The sequence below is a fragment of the Strongylocentrotus purpuratus genome, unplaced genomic scaffold (genome assembly GCF_000002235.5).
Source record: "Strongylocentrotus purpuratus isolate Spur 01 unplaced genomic scaffold, Spur_5.0 spur5_scaffold_19, whole genome shotgun sequence".
Lineage (NCBI taxonomy): Eukaryota > Metazoa > Echinodermata > Echinoidea > Camarodonta > Strongylocentrotidae > Strongylocentrotus > Strongylocentrotus purpuratus.
In genome coordinates this window covers 26,532,449-26,552,701 of record NW_022145604.1, presented here as the reverse complement: position 1 = coordinate 26,552,701, position 20,253 = coordinate 26,532,449, and the positions used below count along the sequence as shown (strand labels likewise).

Here is a 20,253-nt window from a genome sequence, read left to right as displayed (position 1 = left end):
TGGAAGCGTATGCGTTCCTACAATATTCATTGATCGTTGTCGCGGTTGAAATCGAGTCTAAAGTTATGAAATTGTAAATAATAAACTTCTTATGTTGTATAGCTCTCTCTCAAGGTCAAGATATTAATTTAGCTATGAAACGATATTTCTTGACTAAAATCAACCGATTAGCTATTCCCATTTGGAAATTATATATCACAACTACGTATTCTGAGATTTTCACGGTCGCAGCTACCATTGTACGGCCATAGGCGCTATTTGAAATTTATCAAAATTTACCGGGAGCACCGGTAAATTTTTATATTCAATTTTTCTTGAAAACGGAAGTGTTTTTAGGGGCTATTTTTTTTAGTGCTTATAATACATCAACAGGGGCATCCAAATATATCAAATTGTAAGGATTCACTATCCACCCAATTTTCAAAATTTCCCAAAACTTTGTATTACCTTTAAGCATTTATCATGGAATACTTTTAAATTTAGCCATACTGAGCCTGCACTAAAAACTTCAATAAATTAAATTTTCCCTTCAGAAAATTTTCAATCATACATTTACCCTAGATATAATAATTGAAAATATGTTTTTTTTTAAAATCTATTCTGTTATCGATTGTTAAGAAAATGAAAGTTTATGAAATATTCAAATTGGAATTGCCCATTTTCGTTTGATTCATTGCAACTTCAAAAATGCATGACTGTTTTATTTTTCATAGGATATTGCTCAAACTTTTAAAGATATGTTTCTCTCATTCTTCTCTCAATTTTCTGCTTCTATTAAACCAACTCAATATCAGGGTGGACTTCCCCTTTAAATGAAAGTATATATCGTACCTGTATTGTTTTCTGGAGGTCATTATTGTCCAGTTGAGATGCTTCCTCCCCCTGGGATAAGGCCTGCTCTTGGGTCCTGACTAGCTGTGCCTCCAGCTGTGCAACCTCCCTCTCACGTATCCCCATGATCTGTCTCAGGGAGGCTACTTCTTGCTCAAGTTGTTTCTACCATTAAAAAATTAAACACAAGGGAGTGTGAGCAGTGATCAAACTTGCTCTGAAAAGCTCTATAGGAGCTCTGGTAAAAATAAGAGACCAAACTTTCAGGCAAGGAAATTCCCTCTTTTTCTGAGGCAAATGAAAATAGAGCTCCTTTGAATGAAACAATTTGTTAGTTGCTTTATACGGAGCGATTCTTAAGATTGATTCAGCACGAACATGATGTGGAATGAAAATAAACACCTGTATGATTTATATCTTCATACCTTCAAAATATGCACGGTGGGTTCACAAACAAGTACCATGTGTATGTCATTGGTACTGCATGTAGTAACACAGACATGCTTCAACATGTATGGCATGCTCAGGCAACAACTGCTCTATATATAGTCAATGTCTTTACAGGAATTGATTTCCTAATTTTCAACCTGGACTCTAAGCTACACTAAATACCTAACCCCATTCCTGACCCTAATCTTAACCTAAAACCAAAGGATAACCAAACCCTAACCTTTACCCTCGATGCAATAAAGCCTAGAGTAAATGTTGCCAGTGCAAAGGTCAGTCATGTACATGTATATGCCATTGGCCTTCAAAAATTTGTTCTTTCTGCCTTAGTATTTAAGGTTTCTTTTAGTGCATGATTAAACAGCACTTTGCTTTACAGTTATCTCTCTCTTGCTCCCCCCCCCCCTCACTATCTTTCGCCTTTTCTCTCTTTTCTCTCACTATCTCTCACACATTGTTCCCCCCCCCCCCACCTTCTTTCTCTCAATCTCTCTCTCTCTCACACACACACACACAAATTTATTATCTTTCTCTCTCTCTCTCCCTCCCCCTCTTTCTTCCTCTCTCTCCCTCTATCTCTCACACATACACACACACACACACACTGTCCATCTCTCTCTCTTTCTCTCTCTCACACACACACTCTCTCATCACAACTACAGTGCGTGCTTCACTCACCCTCTGTTGTTCCTCATCCTGTGTATGTTGCCTCATTCTATCGATGACCTCTTGAACTGCAGGGTTGGACAGCGCGTTGCTCTGGTCTCTCTCACCGAGTTGCTGTCTAAGCATGGAGATCTCCTGGTCCTTCGATGCCACCTGACTCTCCAACTCCAAACGAAGCTCATTCTATTCAAGCAGAAGAGAGAAAGAAATGACAGTATTAGTCATAGTTACTATAATTGTTAATGACGATGATGATGATGGTGGTGGTGGTGGTGGTGGTGGTGGTGGTGGTGGTGATGATGGTGATGATGATGATGACGATGATGATGGTGAATGGGGTTTTAATGAAAAAAATGACGCCTGGCTGGAATGCTCCCCAGGGAGTGGAGAATGTGCATACATTGTGTGCGGATAAGCCTGAATCCTATGACCGGGTAATAATATATATATATCTGTAAAGCGCTTTGAGACGGCCTTCGGTCCTGAAAAGCGCTATATAAGAACTACATGTAGCTATTATTATTATTATTATTATTATTATTATTAAGAACAGGATACACAACTGTAACAAAGCTGTTTAATTTTTATTTTGAATTGTCTTCTTTTTTTCCTTTTCTTTTTGGTCATTTTGTTTGTTTTTCTTTTTGTACTTTATAGAAAGAGCTCTTATTGGGAAATAAACAAGGAAAGGAACTGTAGACGATGATTGTCCTACGTAGACATGCACTGTATTGATGTGTATGTATTACATTTTGACTCCAAACAAGGCTTATTATCTTTTGGAAACAGTAGGAAATAAGGGTTTCCTGAAACTTCAGGTTTTAGGCTACATTTACTTCACGCTCATAAATGAAAAGTAAAGTCCAATCTCTCTCTCTCTCTCTCTCTCTCTCTCTCTCTCTCTCCCTCCCTCCCTCCCTCCCTCCCTCCCTCCCTCCCTCCCTCCCTCCCTCCCTCCCTCCCTCCCTCCTCCCTCCCTCCCTCCCTCCCTCCCTCCCTCCCTCCCTCCCTCCCTCCCTCCCTCCCTCCCTCCCTCCCTCCCCCTCCCTCCCTCGACCCCTCCCTCCCTCCCTCCCTCCCTCCCTCCCTCCCTCCCTCCCTCCCTCCCTCCCTCCCTCCCTCCCTCCCTCCCTCCCTCCCTCCCTCCCTCCCTCCCTCCCTCCCTCCCTCCCTCCCTCCCTCCCTCCCTCCCTCCCTCCCTCCCTCCCTCCCTCCCTCCCTCCCTCCCTCCCTCCCTCCCCCCCTCCCTCCCTCCCTCTAAAAGAAATGCTGTCTATAGTGTGATCTAAGTTCATGTGATCTGTTCATATGAATGAAACAATATTTTATGAGCAAGTTCCAATGTAATTCATGGGAAAGCTAAATATACAGAAAACCGATTGCAATACACAAATAATCTCTGCTTTATTTTGTATCCTATAGATCCACATACCAGCTCCTCTGCTTTCACGTCCTCATCGGGAGAACCAGGAGCCGCTTCGGCTGACCGTCTCTCCACCCGGATCGTCTCCTCCACCACAAGCTCCTTCTCCTGGTAGCGAACCTGCTGGCTCCTGGTCCCCTGCTGGTCAAGGCTGCTCTGAAGCTCCTGGATCTGGTGCTCCAGCTGATCTATCTCCAGGTTCTTCTCCTCCAGGAGCTCTTGGGCTAGCCTGGGCAGGGAGGACTGCTCCTGGTCTAGAGGTGGAGCCTGCAGCTCATCCTGTTGTGTTAAACATGAAACAAATCATATGTACATGATGCCCACGACAAACAATAATTGGTTTTTTGTTTAAACCACATGCCAGAAGTCATGCTGCTCAAACGATTATTAATCCCAATATCTACACCTGGCTGGAGTGTGGCAAACCTAAATTCAATCCCATTGCCCATTGATGGTGGTGGTTATTTTACCTGACTGCTAAGAAAGCGTAAAAGTACTTCCCAAAAGGCATAAGGCTTTTTTCACCCCTGGCTGAGTGGTTAAATAAATTGAATACAATACCTCTGATAACTTCCATCAATGATACTGTTCACACGCTATTTCCACAATGTTGTTTCACTAAGAGCCACACTGTCATCTTTTAATATATGAATCTTTAAAAACATTTATATAACATTCAAGGCAAGTCATCAACAACAACAAAAAATCAATTTCAAATCTTTTTACACAAGCACACAGAGTGAATGAGCGCACTTCTCATTCAGGATGACTGACATGGTATTTCGAAATATCTGGCTGAAGAATATGGAATATACATAGATTTGTCATAAGAAATATTGAAAATCACCTTTAATCTCTCATTCTCTGCATTTACCTGGCTAATCTCCTCCTCCATTTCCTCTCTATCTCTCTCTCTCTCTCTCTCTCTCTCCCATCCCCTCTCTCTCTCCTTCTTTCTTCCGTCTTATTCTCACAGCTCACTTGTCAATTCCCTTTTTAATGTATGCTACAATGCTCATCAGATTAGTCTGAATGAGCTTTAATTCACCTTTAATCTCTCATTCTCTGCTTTAACCTGGCTAATCTCCTCTTCCATATCCTCTCTTCCTGATCCTTGCTCCCTGGAGGCTACCCCCAGCTGGAGATTGAGCTGTGCGATCTCCTCATCCTTGTTGGTTAGATCCTCCCTGAACTGCTCTAGCTGTTCCACCAAGTCTTCGATCTAAGACCATTACAGGAGGAGAGAAGAATATATAGTTAGGTATATTGATACACTTTACCATGATTCTGAGCAGTCTCCCTGGTATGACATGTCTGTCATTCATTTATTCTCAATTCAAATGAGAACAGGAACAGTAGGTCACTCCAAGGAGAATGTGCAGTTTATAGTGGAGTGTTGGTTGGTTGTATCTGACCGCCAAGAAAGCGGCTTTAAGTCCTCTCTGAACTTGGTACTGAAGATTAACGCCCTACCAAAGAGCACTAGCACATTAACTTGGTTTTGAACCCTGGACCTCCTGGTTACAAGGCCACTGCGCTTCCACTAAGCAATCGCACCTCCTTTGAGTACAGTACCTGTAAACCTGGAATTTTCAGACATTTTGCATGTGGTCCAGAGGTGTGAAAAGTTTATGCCATAAAATATTTCAATCATAATATCAAAATGCAAAATGTTTTGTTTAACAGCAGAGCCCATATGAGAATCAAAACTATACTCCAGTATCCTGGTTACCAAGAACAGTCAACATAGCTAAGCAAGGGAAAGACAGGTGTCCTTACCTCTTTGTTATTCCTGTCCAATGCCTCCTTATCCTGCTCCCACTGTTGAGCGAGTGACATCGGACCCTCGTTGGTATCATCCAGCGACTTGGACGCGCCGGTAGAGGGTGCCACACGACTGTCCAGGCCGTGTTTATGAGCATCCAGCTTGGACTGGAGCGCCGAGATCTGGAGGAGTTGGTCGTAGCATTGCTTCTGGAGTGCCTCCTTCTCGTGTCTCATCTCTTCTTGGAGATGGAGGGCACCGCGTAGCTCGGCCTCCAGCTCGGAGACCCGCGCAGGCAGCTTCTTCTGGTCGTCGAGCTGGCGTTCTAACTCCTTGATCTGGAAAATATATAGACAGATAAGATTACAATTTTTATATATTCATATACTCCCTAAAGAGTGCTGTGAGTCCTTCATATCACACTTTGTTTACCATGTCAGGACGATTATTTGAAAACTGAGTAAAATGGCTATGTCTAAACATGCATCAATACATCAATAATTGGATCTCAGAGTTAACAACATACACGTATTTAGATATCTCTCTCCAGAAGAATTTAACATTTGAATGCTGTTTTACGCAAATACTGTGTATGAACTAGGGCGGCGCATGCCCTGTAGAAGGGAAGAAAAAATTTCCAAATATCTACACTGTTTAGTTTGATACAGAAGTTAATAAGCTATCGATGATAAAAATTTGGATATTGTAGGGAATAAATATGTTGCAATGATGTAGCTAAAGTATGGTAAAAAATGGAAAGTGCAGATTTTTCAAAATCCATTCACATGCTAATTTGCTGGTCACAAAATGATGTAAGAGGATTCTTACCTGTCGAGCAAGTTCCGTCACTGTGTCCTGCTTCCAAGAAACCTCCTTCTCCAGCTGTTGTATACGAGACACTGAATCAGTAGCAGCGCTCTGGGAGAGGCTGATCTCATCCTTTAAGTCTTGATTCTATGAAAGATAAATGATATATAAATTGATAGGTATAAGACACTTATAATCAATCAGTAGCAGCTGATCTCATCATTAAGTCTTCATTTTACAACAGACACATGAAATATGAATGGATAGGTACTGTAAGACACAGAATCGGTAGCAGCACTCTGGGACAGGCTGATCTCATCCTTTAAGTCTTGATTCTACAAACAGACAAATAAAATCAGAGCGACGAACACTGTCAGTACAATTCTAATGGGTCAATGAATGTTTGTAAGACCGGCAGATCCTGTCCTTTCCAAATTTATCCTACAACAGATGAAGCATGGTGCCTAGTTATCACTATAAAGGTAGTCAAAAAACATGTTTAAGCTAGCACTCTAACTAATGAATACATGTACATGTACAGTTAATGAACATGTATTTATGGTGAGCCTTAAAGTGCAAAAATGTAGCCCTAGACTTAGACTTAAATGGCAAGAGAGAAATAGCACTTACCACACAGTGTAATCAAGTAAATTCATAACACACTCCCAAGAATTGACAAGACTCCTAAACGTAAATACTGCACTAAAGTATTTCACAACAGTTCCTGTTCATCGTAATTTTTGAAAATCAACTACACGTTCAAAAGATACAAGTTCATTTTTTCTGGAAACTGAATGACAGAATCAACAAACATTGCATGCTTGAGTGCACAAGGTAAACACTGGGGTCCAAGGTACATGGACTATGACTAACTGGAAAAAACATCAATGAACTGTTATATTTGATCAGCTTCTTGGCTTTATTGTTTCCTCACCGTGAACAAAGTGTGCCTTCATTGATGAAGATTAAACAAAAGGTATTCCCTGGGAGGGTGGGAGGGAAGGGTTTGATGAATGGGTATGGTAAGACAGGATGTTCTATTGTTCAAAGTCTAATTGTCTGACACCAAGCCAAGTGCATGGGGCATGTCAGGGAGTTTAGAATGTACAGCATGAATGTGGGGGAGTGGGAGTGTAGTTGTTGGTCTGTGAAAATAAGTTTAGGTGTGATGATTCAGTGGTAGAGCAGTAACCAAGAGGTCCTGGGTTCAAATGCGCTTTTGAACTCTTTCAAAGGCATTACAGGTATTAATCCTTGTTACCAAGTCCCTCAGAGAGGACTTAAAGCTGTCAGTCCCCTGGTCGCTTACTTACAAGCATACATATGCTTTCTTAACAGTCAGGTAAAACAATCATCAAACCACCATCAATACAGGCACCTACCTTTACTTCTAATTACTTCTAATTGTGTATACCTTTAATTATCACTGTTACTGCATCTCTTATACACCTGCAAAACTTATTATCATTTAATGAATGCATTTAGTACAGGAAAGTTTGTTTTGTTTTTCTATTTTGCTGTCAAAGTAATTGCAATTGCTTTCAGGACAATGATTTACAAATGTTTGTCTGGTCATGAATATTTAGCGAAGCAGAGATGTAAGCAGTTTCAAAGTGATTCAGTGAATAAAGATACAAAGTAGAAAGCTCAATTAAAATTATACTATTTATATTATTTTTATGGGAATGATTTTGAAAGCAACTGCTATGCAAGTAAAATATGTAATGAAACCCTGATAATGGATATGTATCTTTATGAAGAATTCTGTAACTTACTTCTTTCTTTAGCTCTTCCAAATCCTGGCCTGGTTTCTCCTTCAGCTTCATCTCTTCTTCCAGGCGTGCAATCTCCCTCTGGAACTCTTCCCTCTCCTGTTCTCTGTCTGCTGATTGTTGCTATTCATGTGAGGGAGGGAATATTCTAAATTAGATAGCCGTTTGTCTCACATCACTCGGACCAGGGCTCCGTCTTATAAAGAGTTGCGATTGACCCAAATCAAATTGAAAGTCCTCAGTTTGAAAGTTTGCAGTCACCCATCTCTTTTATCAATCGCAATTCTTTATATCTCAACTTGAGGAGCTAGCCTTCATTCAAATATTTTGTGAGTTATATTTTAACTTACACCTTGAATCTTGAGTCCACTTTTGTCTTCTTGTTAGTATAATCAAATAGACTTGAGTTACGGAAGTTACTCATACTATCTAGCCCATGTCATATGTGTAAATGTTCGACTTTGCTAATCATTTATTTCAAAATAATGATCAAAACTTGATTTTGTGGATTTGATAGAAGGGTCACGATGACATATATTATTTACACTTATAACAATATTAGACCAGAGGTTCAGCAACCCACCTACAAGTTTTCAAAACTTCATTTGGTTAAATTGTACATAATAAAGCATAATTTTAAACTAATTTTGCGATAAAAGAGTGTCATTACTATTATATCACAAAAACTATCAATGAGTATTTGTGTCAGGTGTATAATTTCTAATAAACACTGGTACTGTCCATGTATCATTGGCCGATTGAAATGCATAATTACACAATGTAAACAAAAGATCATAAGAATACTCAATATTGCTACAGTATGTATAGGAATGTTAGCAAAGCTTTAAGTCATTAAAATCAGAGAAAAATTTGCAAATTTAGTTTACTATATTTGAAAGCAAAGGCAAACAAAAGCAAAAGATTTTAAAACATGCTTCCTTAAAAGTCTTAATATTTCAAAATAATTTTCTGTTCAAACTCAATTATAAATTTAATTCCTTGAAACAATAATCTATCATAACTATATTACCAATGATACAAATGAATATGAATATAATGCATTAAAAATCTTCACATGCACCCCAAAAATATGAAATGAAATGGAAAAAGGCAAGAACATCCCCCAATAAAAGTAGAAGTCCACAAGGTTATAAACAATGCTAAGGATAAGTTTTGGCAAAGACATGATGTTTTCCTCATGACTCATTTGTTTTGCAAGTTGGGGAGAGCCGGGGGAACAAACAAGGTAGTTTCACTTTTAAAAGGGTTGAATATTACGATGCATGTTTAAATGATGATCTTGTACACAACTGATAACAAAGCATGTGCTCTTCAATTTGGAGATGTGCATGTACAGTGGAACCTGCTTTTAATTAGCGACCACCTTTGTATAAAGACGACAAAGACCATATTTTTATATTTCCCTTGACAATTGTTCCTCATAGAAACCTGTACTAAAGGAACATGTTCGTAAAGACCACCTGACTTTAAAATAAACCCTTTTCTTCAGTGTTCTGTATATACCGGTACAGGTTTCACTGTATAATATAATGCATGCTTGCTTTTAGGTTGAAGGGGCAATGAACAAAGCTGATTATGATTAACTTTTCTGAATGTACTGCTGTTCAAACGTGAAAAACATGGCGAGAATACACATGAGGCTCTTTTCAGATGAACTTACTCCCTCTTATACGGATATAAGGAAACATTCAATTACAACTTTTTATTGGCTGTCAATATGAAGTGCACTAGGGCCCTTGTATAAAATTCATGATCAAACACAGCTCCAATCTTCAACTTCAACCAAACTAATCTTGAATTCACTACACGCATTTGATTTTTAAAGGTAAGTTTAATCGCAGCTTGATACGATGGAGACTTGTTCAAAATGATTGTTTTCCATCCTTAATTCCATTCAAATTCATTGATGTATTCATTTATACTTTTTGGAGGGAAGAACATTCACACAAACTCAGGGGATAAATCGCATTACAAACTGGCCTTTGAGTTTTCTTTTATATTTTTTTGTTGGTAAGAGACATGAAAGAATTTTTGACATCCTATCTTACTTTCTTTTAAATATAGGAAAGGAGAAGCACAGTACGCGATACAAGTACGCGATATAAAATCATCACAATTTTTGTATGTAGGATTTGCATTTGACTTTTGTATTTTTGTTTTAATCATAACTTTTTATGAGACGGGCAAGTTAAAAATGATTATTTTGCACCCTTTTTACACTGTAGGTAATGATGAGAGCCACATGATTGCAGGACATGAGCTGAGGCCTAAAAAAAAAGATGTTGTATTGCCATTTAGGTGCCAAAACATGGGTCGGTCGGTCGCAAATCTTTTTTTTTTTTTTTTACTTTATTTTTATTTTTTTATTTCTCTTTGAGCTGATATTTCTCAGTTTTGAATGCTTTAATGCATTTTTTTCTCTAAAAAACGGTAAAATTTTTTTTTTTTTAAATTAAAGAGCCGACCGTAGATTTCAAGATTTTGGGGTCGGTCGCAAAGGGCAATACAACATATATTTTTTTTAAGGCCTTATTAAAGCATGCATTTTGACAGAAAGCCGCACACCCCCTCTAAACACACCTCTAGGAACTGTTTGTGAGAGCTTTGCATCTTCTTGGCAGCATCCACCTGTCTCTGAAGATCCTCCGCCCTGAAGCGTGCCTCCTCCTCCTGCCTCCTGGCTCCAGAGATTTGCTCTTCGGTGCTCGTCTCCAGGGCCTGGACCTGCTGCTCCAGGTAGCTCTTGGTCTTGGCTGCCTGACGCTCCAGGTCCTGGTGCTCCACGGTCAGGGCCTGGACCTGGTGTCGCAGCTGGGTGTTCTCCTCTATCAAGCCTAAAAATTCAACCAACAAAGGTGTTTAATCGACAAAAAAATTTTTTTTTTGTAAGAGTCATAAATTAATGTTTCGCACCCAATCATCACTTTTCTTTTAAATAGGAAAGGAAAGCCCAGTAACTAGATGAGAGAATGACAATGATGTAGACTACATCCAGTCTTGTAAATGGCTAGAATTTATTTGTATGCTACAAGACCAAGCCTGTGAAAATATACTTGGTAATCATTGACTTACCATTGCTAGATTGAACTAAAGACATCAACATTTTGGATAACTTAAAAAATTATAACTTGCTCTGCTAACTGAAAATAATGTCCTGTCCTAAAATGTCCTACGATGTCACACAATGATTTTTGCTTTTCTATAAAAGCTCACCTAGATCTTCCAGGCCAAGTCGTTCTGCAAGCACCGCCCTCTGTTGTTCAAACTGGTCCTGCCCGTCCTGTAGGGCTTGGTTAGCATTGGTGGTCTCGGCCAGACGCTCTGATAGGGCCTCCATCTGGACGACCATGCCGTGGTGGCGCTCTCGGGCCTGCTGTAAGGCATCCTCCACATCCATCTTCTCAGCGGTGATGCCATCCAGAAGACCTACAGAGGAGGAATTAAGAACAACCAGAGAAAATTACAGACTGGTGTTGCTGAATGAGCTCCACAACAACCTGGTGTCACTCGACACAGCACCCTACATCGACCCTGTCACAGCCCATGCACATAGCATGGCACCATGCACCAGGCTCACGTTAAAGCACACACACACTCATCAGTCTGCAAGAATCTTCAACTGTCAAGGGGGTAGACTAAACCCAAAGAAGAAGAAGAACAGCCATGCTGACTCTACATGTGTGTACAATGTCATATGGTGATGCTTCTCACAATCCATAAAAATTCCAGGTTGGCTGACATGCTATTGGAAGGTTGGTTATAAAATCAACACACATTTAAATAGGATGTAAATTTAAAGAGATGCTACACAGTACCAAAGAAAGAGGTAAACCCAAGTTAAAACCAAGTGATCGATACTATATACCGATTATTACCCTGGCTTTAGCAAGGCTGCCATTACGGTGCTCCAGCATTTCAAGGAATTAATTCCTGCCAGGTACCCATTTACCTCACCTGGGTCAAGTGTGTAGATTAATGAATTGCCAAAGGACGTTAGACTAAAGAAAGATGTAAACCCCAGTTAAATAAAACCAAGCGACCGACACTTTATACCCATACACAACAGGATATAGATTGTTGATGAAGTACAATCTAAGAATTCAAAATAACCGACTTCCTACCGTCTGATTTATGGAGCTCCACTGCAAGTCTCTCCTTCTCCCTGATCTCCGCATGCAGCCTCCTGAGGAGATCATCCCTGTCTCCTGGTGCTCCTGCTCCTGCGCTCCTGGAGAGGGAGTCTTCCTCCCTGCTGGAGGCTGAGCTGGCGTAGCCCTCGGCCTGGACAGGACGGCGCTGGTCAGACTGGGTGCTGGAGTCTGAGAACTGGTCCAGCAGCCGTTCGACTGCCGAGTGGAGTCTCGTCGTGGCACCTGGAGCAAAATGAAAAACAATTACTAGTATAAAGAGCTTTGATAGAACTGTCATTTAATGTTTATCCTAGTTGCTCAGCTGAGAATCCATGCACAAATATTGATAAATATTTCCAGTTTTTCCACATGTACTAACTCGCAACAATATTGTAGAAATAGCTACATGTACACTGTATATCCAATTAATGCATAGAGCATTACATTCCTCAAAATGTTCATACATGTATATACATGTACATGATGTCAATCAAATTCTTTGTATTAAACCACAAGCATTTCTCAAAAAAAAACATAGAATTGAATAACAAAGCACTGAAAATAAGGCAATTTTGTAAACAATAAACACGGTAATAGGTCGTTGCTGTATAAAGCATAAGGTATCCTCACTAAATGTTTGCACAAAAAAATGATAAAATAGTAAATAGTTACATGTAAATTCTGGATTAGATATCACTTGATCCATCCATAAGGTTTCTACATGCTTTACAGACCGTTGTATTGGATAAGATCAAAACACAAGTTCTTTAAATAAATCCATCCGTATATAGCTAATCTCAAATAAAATCATAGGTTGAACATTTTGGGGAATTTTTTTTTGGAAATCTAGCTTGTGAATTTCCTCCTTTTTACTCTAGCCTCAAGCCTGGTTATTTTATTTTTACTCTCGATTGACCAGAAACTCAGATAAACATCTAATTTGCGCTTGGGTGATATATAACTTGTGGCAAAAGTCCCATAGATGCTTTGATATTTTCAGATGAAGAATGAAAATACAGAGACTTTAATATCTAACAAAAATTTTGACGACTCATGAATTAACATCAGAATAAGTTTCTAAAGTTTCTTGACAGAGAAGTAATGCAAAAGTATGATGTATATTATTCCATAAAACATGAAAAACTACAAAAAAGTCTGTTTTGTTTCTACACAATAGCAGAAGACTACAAGTTAAGTACCCATCATCCTTTTGCAAGGAAAAACTGTTCAACAAAATAACAATATGCTCTTCATCATCAAGGGAGCTACATGCATATGATATGTCAAAACTTAAACATCATGTGTAAACACGTTAACCCCTTTATTTGGAGGACAATATAGGTAATATGAAAGAAGGAAGGTGTAAAGAAGGAAGAGGAAAGGAGAAATGGATATGAAAGAGCAGAGGAGAAAGAAGAAAGAAAGTTAGAGGGGTAGACAAGCAGAAGAGGGAGAGACAGACAAACAGACAGACAGACAGAAAGTGGGAAGAGAGAAAGAGAAAGAGAGAGAAAGAGAGAGAAAGAGAGAGGGGAGAAAGAGAGGGAGAAAGAGAGAGAAAGAGAGAGGGGAGAAAGAGAGGGAGAAAGAGAAAAAGAAAGAGAGAGAGAGAGAGAGTGTGAGAAAACAAGAAATAGAGGGACACAAGAGTAAAAGAAAGAGGAAAATAAAGAGAAAGAAGAAAAAGAAAAACAGAGCACAATACAGAGAGGGGGCAACAGGAGAGAAGCAAAGAGAGGATGACAAGGAGAAAAGAAAGACAATGCACAAGGACAAAGCAAGAACAGAATGAAAGAAAATACAGATGAAATATATCTAACAAGTAGTGCAACACCCTCTTCAAGGACTCTACACGAGCATTCACAAGCTGGTTAAATTCCCACACCAGGAAACCTAGTACACTCCCCAGGACTCACACAGGAAGCTAAGCTACCCTAGATCGCCCCCTAGGTCACCCCCTCACCAGTCACATGACTCACGCCTGCTCTCTCTCTCTCTCTCTCTCTCTCGCTCGCTCGTCCCTCATATATTGGCTAGCAATCGTTGGATAATTTTATGTATTAAAGGTAAAGAAGTGCTCTCTCTCTCTCTCTCTCTCTTTTTTCTCTCTCTCTCTCTCTCTCTGTCTCGCCCCTAATATATTGGCTAGCAATCGTTGGATAATTCAATGTAAGGTTAAAGAAGTGAGTAATGGCATGAATGGATCCATGAATGGATGGAATAAAAGATAGGTCAGGTCAAAACTGGCTGATACATGTAGTCTATTATACTACATTTGAGTTTTTTGTTATTTAAACTGAATAGATGTACATGTAGTTATGCAACTAGTAAATAATTGCTATAGGCTATTTTTGTAATGTAATCAAATTTAATGCACAAATCTTTGTTAAATGCCTTGTTACAGCTTTTTTTGTTCACCTGTTACCAATAATTGTATTTCTATAGTCAGAATGCCAGTTGCATACATCAATTGTTGCTAAGTAGAACAAACAATATGGCTTGTCCTACCCAACAAAGATTTGTGCATAAAATTAGATTGCATAATGAAAATGTTCAATTCAGTTAAATTTTGCCACCGATATAGATGTCCATTGGTACCAACTCAAGGTAGCAAAGCTGATTCATTATGAAATTTCTTTGGGAAAATTGCATAATGCAGAACAAATATTTGTTCCATTAACACGCTTTAAAGAGATTGAAAGTTTAAACGATCAGATTCTTATCTTTCATTGGATTGGTATTGAAATCCCTTTTTGCAACAAGGCCAGGCATCTAATGTGTATGTTCTTCCCAAACAACCGACGCTGCGAATGATATAAACGGCTTTAGCTTGGCCACATGAAATACATTATATGATGATTCATGCCGTAAGATTACAAATGAGCAATACGGATCACGCTAGCTACACTTGGTCTAGACAGATCATTTAATTGACTGAGTTTTCAAAGATAGACTCTTTAATCCAATATCCAGAAGTTCAATTCTAAACTGATGATTTCCCGACAGGGTGCTGACTGGAGATGGATCGGGGACGAGAAATCTAGCGCTTGTTATCGCACCCTGACAGTCGGGCTTGACAGGGCTTAGGAAGTCACAAATCCCAACTTTGACACAATCCATTAGCGATCGATCTGCCCAAACTCTTGAGGATAAATTTACTAGTTGTTGATGGCTAAACGAGTGAAAGTAGAATGGATGTTTTATTTGTTTTTCTTGGTCATATTTCTACATGCCGTAAAGTATGTAATATTATGGAGTTTCATAATATACTCCCTGATGCATATAGTTACATAAATATACATCAATAAATACACAATTAGCTGATTCATTCATTTTTTTCTAATCGGTCAATTGGATGATAAATCGTTGACTGACCAACTGACTGCATTGGACTACTATTTTATAATACAACTGTAGTACACACAATGGTATGTAACAAAGGCACAAACAAATGACAGTGAATGAATATGTACAGTGGCTTAAACTTATTTTCTGTTCAGAGTAGTAGAGATGGATATTATGAAAATAAACCTATTCATTTCAATGTAAAAATATCCATCATTTTGGGACGCAATATATCTGTACTTGCAGATGATGATGGGAAAAATTAAAAGCAATACAGCAACATTGAAAGGGATTGGGTAACTTTATTTCAGATTCTGAAACAATATCCTGGATTTGGCTCATGCTGCAATGAAATGTTATAAAGGTCAGTCAGGAACCCCATGACTTTTACAAGCCGATTGCCTGTCTGAATATCAAGATATTTATGATTGGAAATCGATATTCAAAAATTCTATTAGGGAAAATGAGTATGGTAAAACCAGTCAATCAAAGATTTTTACTCTTTTGAGGCACTTCATGATCATTTTGAAGCGCAATTTTTTTTTAAGGGCTCCAATATTTCACCATATCACTGACACTGATAACACGCAGGACCATGCATCTCAGATTTAACATGGTTAAACGATGCATTGACATAAGCCTTCCAACGTGAGCGATGGATCAAACAGGCCCCAATCAAGCATTACGCTACTAAGACGTGATGTCAAATAACTGCTAAAAGAGGAAAGAAAGTAGGATTCTATTTCAAGGCATCCCTGGATATCTTTTCTTGGAGAACATGTGTTTACCAGAGAACGACCTCACGACCTGCTTTAACGAGTTTAATGCAACATGGCTCCCTCATGAGGCCAGGGAGTTTAAGTTTTCCAAACTAATAATGCGGATGATTATGCCAAGTACCATAAAAACCATGTTGTGTGTATGATAGATGCAACCACGGTCGTTATTAGAGTCTTGTCAGAAAATTGCAAAAACTTATAACCTTTTTTCCTTGTTGTTCTCATTCTTCTTGTTTGTTTGATTATTTATTTTTTAATTTTTTTAAACTTCTGAAGTTTTGCTAAATAACTTTGTTTATTCAGAGCCCCCCAAAAATATACCACATACACGAGTTGAAAGGGTAAACATTTCTGCACACATTGCATACCCTGTTGTTTCATGACTGTATTGTATTTGATACTAGGAATTTTTTTAAGGAAAACAAGTTTTAAAATCCTTAAATTAGCAACAGTGAGAAATTAAAAATCTTTTGTTTTCAAATCAAAACCAGCTATTTTATAAACTTTTCAACAACTTTCTTGCCTGTGTATATTGTTTTCAGAGACAATGCATTTCATCTATCATTGTAGCGATAAAAGAAAAATATTATTGTTGCCAGTTTGAAGAAAAAATGTGTGAAAATAAATCCTGTCCTGCAAGGGTCATAAAGGGAGTTTATAGATACAATCTGTGCATGGGCAGGTAAAGGTCATTTGTACCAAAATGGTAAAAACCCACAGAGATGAATACTGGATATGCGCTCATGAAAGTTATGTAACATTATTCATTTATGCACCAACGGTACATTCTATGATACGCAGGTGGAAGTATTCTTTTCAAGAGGTCAAACAAAAGGTATTCATGAAGCACATCTAGGACTTTGGCAGTTATTATTCTAAGATGCTCAAAGTGCAACTTCTCCATGTGTAAAAGATCTGTGGATATTTGGGGTCATTTGTACCATGTGCTATCTGTAAACTCCCTTATACACACCATCCGATTCTGACAAGCCACTTTAGAAAAGCAATGTAATTGGTTATTTGAATATTATGATGTTTTTAATTTACATTGTTTTACTCTTGTGCTTCGACAGAGGCTGTTTTGTTTCTTCAAATAAACTATAACCTTCCATCAACTCAAGCGTCTCAGCGTGAATAGTTTGGCCTTTCTTTCAGTAATATACAGAAGAATTGTCTTACCTGTGACCATCTCCTCGCCTTCCGAGTCTAGCTCCGGTCCTACGAACATGCTCTCATTGATGTGCTGCGAGAGCTCCAAACCCTCATCACTGAACATAGAAGCTACGCTGGTATCATGAAGAACATCACCGTCAGAGCTAGAGTCTCCTGTTAGAAGGCAAATTATGCAATACGACAAAAGGTTAAAAAGATTTAAAAGTCAGGTCTTGGGTTTGGGGTAAGGGGTAAAGTTCCCAGACCACTCTAACGAGTCCCATTAAAAAAGGTAATCTTTGTTGAAGTTTTTTTTAACCAATTCAATGGTTTTCTTATAACAGAAGTGGCAGTGACAGCAACAAGAACAACAAAAAATTAAGTAAAATATAGCTGATTCCAGCATTGCAAAAAATACCTTGCTAAATCTCTATAGAAGTAACCTAAGAAATTTAAACTCTCATGTGATGGTTATAAGTTTGTTAACTACAGACCCTAAACTTATTAATGCCTCATAAAACAATTTTTTGGGGGGTACAACTCTTGTACTGTTATTAACATTGTCGCTAATCAACTTATTGAGGCCTGAAATATTTTAAAAATTAACGGTCGACCAAAACTAAAAATTTATCTTGTAAAAGATATCCCTAAAAAAAGGCTTCTGTAAACTCCATTTAATCTATGCCCTGAAATTCCTTTCCAGGATAAGTTACACCTACATGTATAACCTCTCAAGAAAAAAGTTAAAGAGAATATATAGACCTGGTCTACCATCACGGTTACCTCCGACGGCACCCCTCAGAAGATCAATCCTGGGCGATGAGGGCCTCCCATCGCCCCTCCTATCCATCTCCTGCTGGCGGGAGGGGGATGGTCTGGAGCCCCCTCCCAGACGTCGGTTGATGGCATTCTCCGATGCCATGGTGGTGTGTACGACCTGGGTCAGGACCCGCAGTAGGTGGTTGTTGGTCTGTTGTAAACCGTCCCTGTACGCAAAGACAAAATTGGACAACTTAATATCGACCATTATTCTGCCACCAATTTTACAAACATGTATAACAATAATGCTAAATATATTACTCATTGCGGATGTAGCATCGAAAATGTAGTATCGAAAATAATATAATCTAATCCTTGTCAAAAATATTTTGAACAATATTTCAAGCAGTAGTATATAAGATGCTACATGATACAGAATTATCGTTTTGCCTTGTCCCCGTAGTCTCCATGAGAGAGACAAAATATATGCGTTTATAAGTTAAATGTAGATAATCACATAAATGTATAATTGATTAAACAAAACAATTGCAAAGACAATTGTAAATAGGATCTATGGTATTTTGTTCATTATGTCCAAAACACCTCTTCCAATCACGAGCATACATGTATATTTCAAATAACAAATCCCAGGCAAAATAATGAAAAATTCTGCGGAAAATGAGAAAATATAATTTCTAATTCTACCAAATCGGTTTCCATGTGCTTTTTGTTGTTGATTTTTCTTTTTTATAATTTAAATTTTAAATTTTTAAATAAAATCAAAGCTTAGAATGTTGTTTCTGTGGTGAAATTAAAGACAGATTGAGGATAAAATAGGATCGACTGTGTGGCTTACCTTTCTGTTCCAAGGCGGTCTAAGTCTGATCGGAGCATGGCCAATAAGGTGCTCCCTTCTTCATTCTCTCGTTCTGATCGACCAATCACAGACTCTCGCTTAGCTAGCGACTCAAGTAGCTCTGCATTCTTCCCCTTCAGCTGATGATTAATGCAAAAATAAAATCATGAATATAATACTTCTAATCATTCGTAATTGCAGACAAGTTCGTATTATAAAGACCTGGTCCGTGTTTCATAAAACTTGTTTTCAATAACAGTGACAATAACTGTTATAATCTACTGAAATCATGGCATTTGATTGACGGAGAGCAAACTTATGATATAAATTTAGCATTTGTTCTTGATAACAAGTTTTACAAAACAGGGAATTGCAATGCATACCTGTTCAAATGTCCACTTTGGCATATAATGGAAACAACAAAAGCTGCACGAATGAGCTTTATGAAACTCTTCATTTTGAATAAGATGCCTGGCCCACAGTTTAATATCAAGTCTAAACAGCATATATCCTACTACCAGTTTTGTACTTTTAGTACCCAAACTGGAGAAATACAGTTCATTACAAGCTCCTCCAATATACAACTATTAATTACAACTGCCATCAATGACTGCATGAGAATTTAATACACTTTTAAAATACTAGTAATACAGGTATCTCGTAAAAGAAATGAAAACAACTGGAAAGATGAGGGAATTAAATAGAAGAAATGGGCTGGAGAAAAATGACAATCCAATTTGTAAGGAAATTGGCTTAATTGACTTCGGGACAGGATTTGTTGTGTAACAGCCAAGATGAATCAGATAGCTGGGAGAACAACTGGAAGGCCATTCATTCATGATGAAATGTATTACACACTACACACATCATGAATCACATACATTTTAATAATGACTAAATTATTCATACCCCTTGTACATTTGATTTTTTTTTTTTTTTTTTTTTTTTTTTTGGGGGGGGGGGGTCTTTTTTTTTTGTAACTCAAGAATGAAAGGTGGAAAGGTTGAATTAGGGTCTTTGCTGCATACATTTAGATGTAAGCTACAGCTGTATATGTCACACTCTCAATAAACATATATTGGGACAAATCAATAATAAATAATATAGTAATTGTTAACCATACATGTACATGTATAACTCCTGTTTTGTTGGCTTCCTTTTTTTAAGTCTTCATGCCCCCATGGTGAAAGGTTTGGCAAGTTATCTGAATCTCATTTTGGTGCTCAAATTGGTGATCCAATCCTTACCGGTACTCATCGTATAAAGTGTATTTTTAACCCTACTAAAACAATCTAGCTGTATGCCTACATGTACATGTGCATGTCACAATCGTTACTCATAACAATCATTCAACAGTACATTAAGAATATTAAACAAAAATTGGAATAGTACGAATTGCTTATAAAAATAGATTTCAATATCACAATTTTTTCAATTTTTCATGAAATACATGTAGAACATTATAAGCCAAATTACTTTACATTAGGTATATAAACTGGC

At 38.2% G+C, this 20,253-nt stretch overlaps 1 protein-coding gene across 7 annotated transcripts in view; it reads right to left on the bottom strand.

Moving 5' to 3' along the window:
* Positions 1-20,253, bottom strand: part of LOC582174 (A-kinase anchor protein 9) — a 108,562-nt gene that overhangs the window by 28,155 nt on the left and 60,154 nt on the right. For 6 of the 7 annotated variants that reach the window (XM_030990731.1, XM_030990729.1, XM_030990732.1 and 3 more), the window contains 13 exons: positions 18,754-18,893; positions 17,901-18,124; positions 17,166-17,312; positions 11,854-12,105; positions 10,946-11,158; positions 10,313-10,566; positions 7,715-7,834; positions 5,961-6,086; positions 5,147-5,470; positions 4,416-4,589; positions 3,377-3,646; positions 1,957-2,127; positions 832-996 (listed from right to left, as the gene is read on the bottom strand). In XM_030990731.1, the coding sequence (XP_030846591.1) occupies positions 832-996; positions 1,957-2,127; positions 3,377-3,646; positions 4,416-4,589; positions 5,147-5,470; positions 5,961-6,086; positions 7,715-7,834; positions 10,313-10,566; positions 10,946-11,158; positions 11,854-12,105; positions 17,166-17,312; positions 17,901-18,124; positions 18,754-18,893 (2,580 nt within the window). The remainder of the gene's footprint in view (positions 1-831; positions 997-1,956; positions 2,128-3,376; positions 3,647-4,415; positions 4,590-5,146; positions 5,471-5,960; positions 6,087-7,714; positions 7,835-10,312; positions 10,567-10,945; positions 11,159-11,853; positions 12,106-17,165; positions 17,313-17,900; positions 18,125-18,753; positions 18,894-20,253) is intronic. The other variant, XM_030990735.1, reaches the window with a different exon arrangement.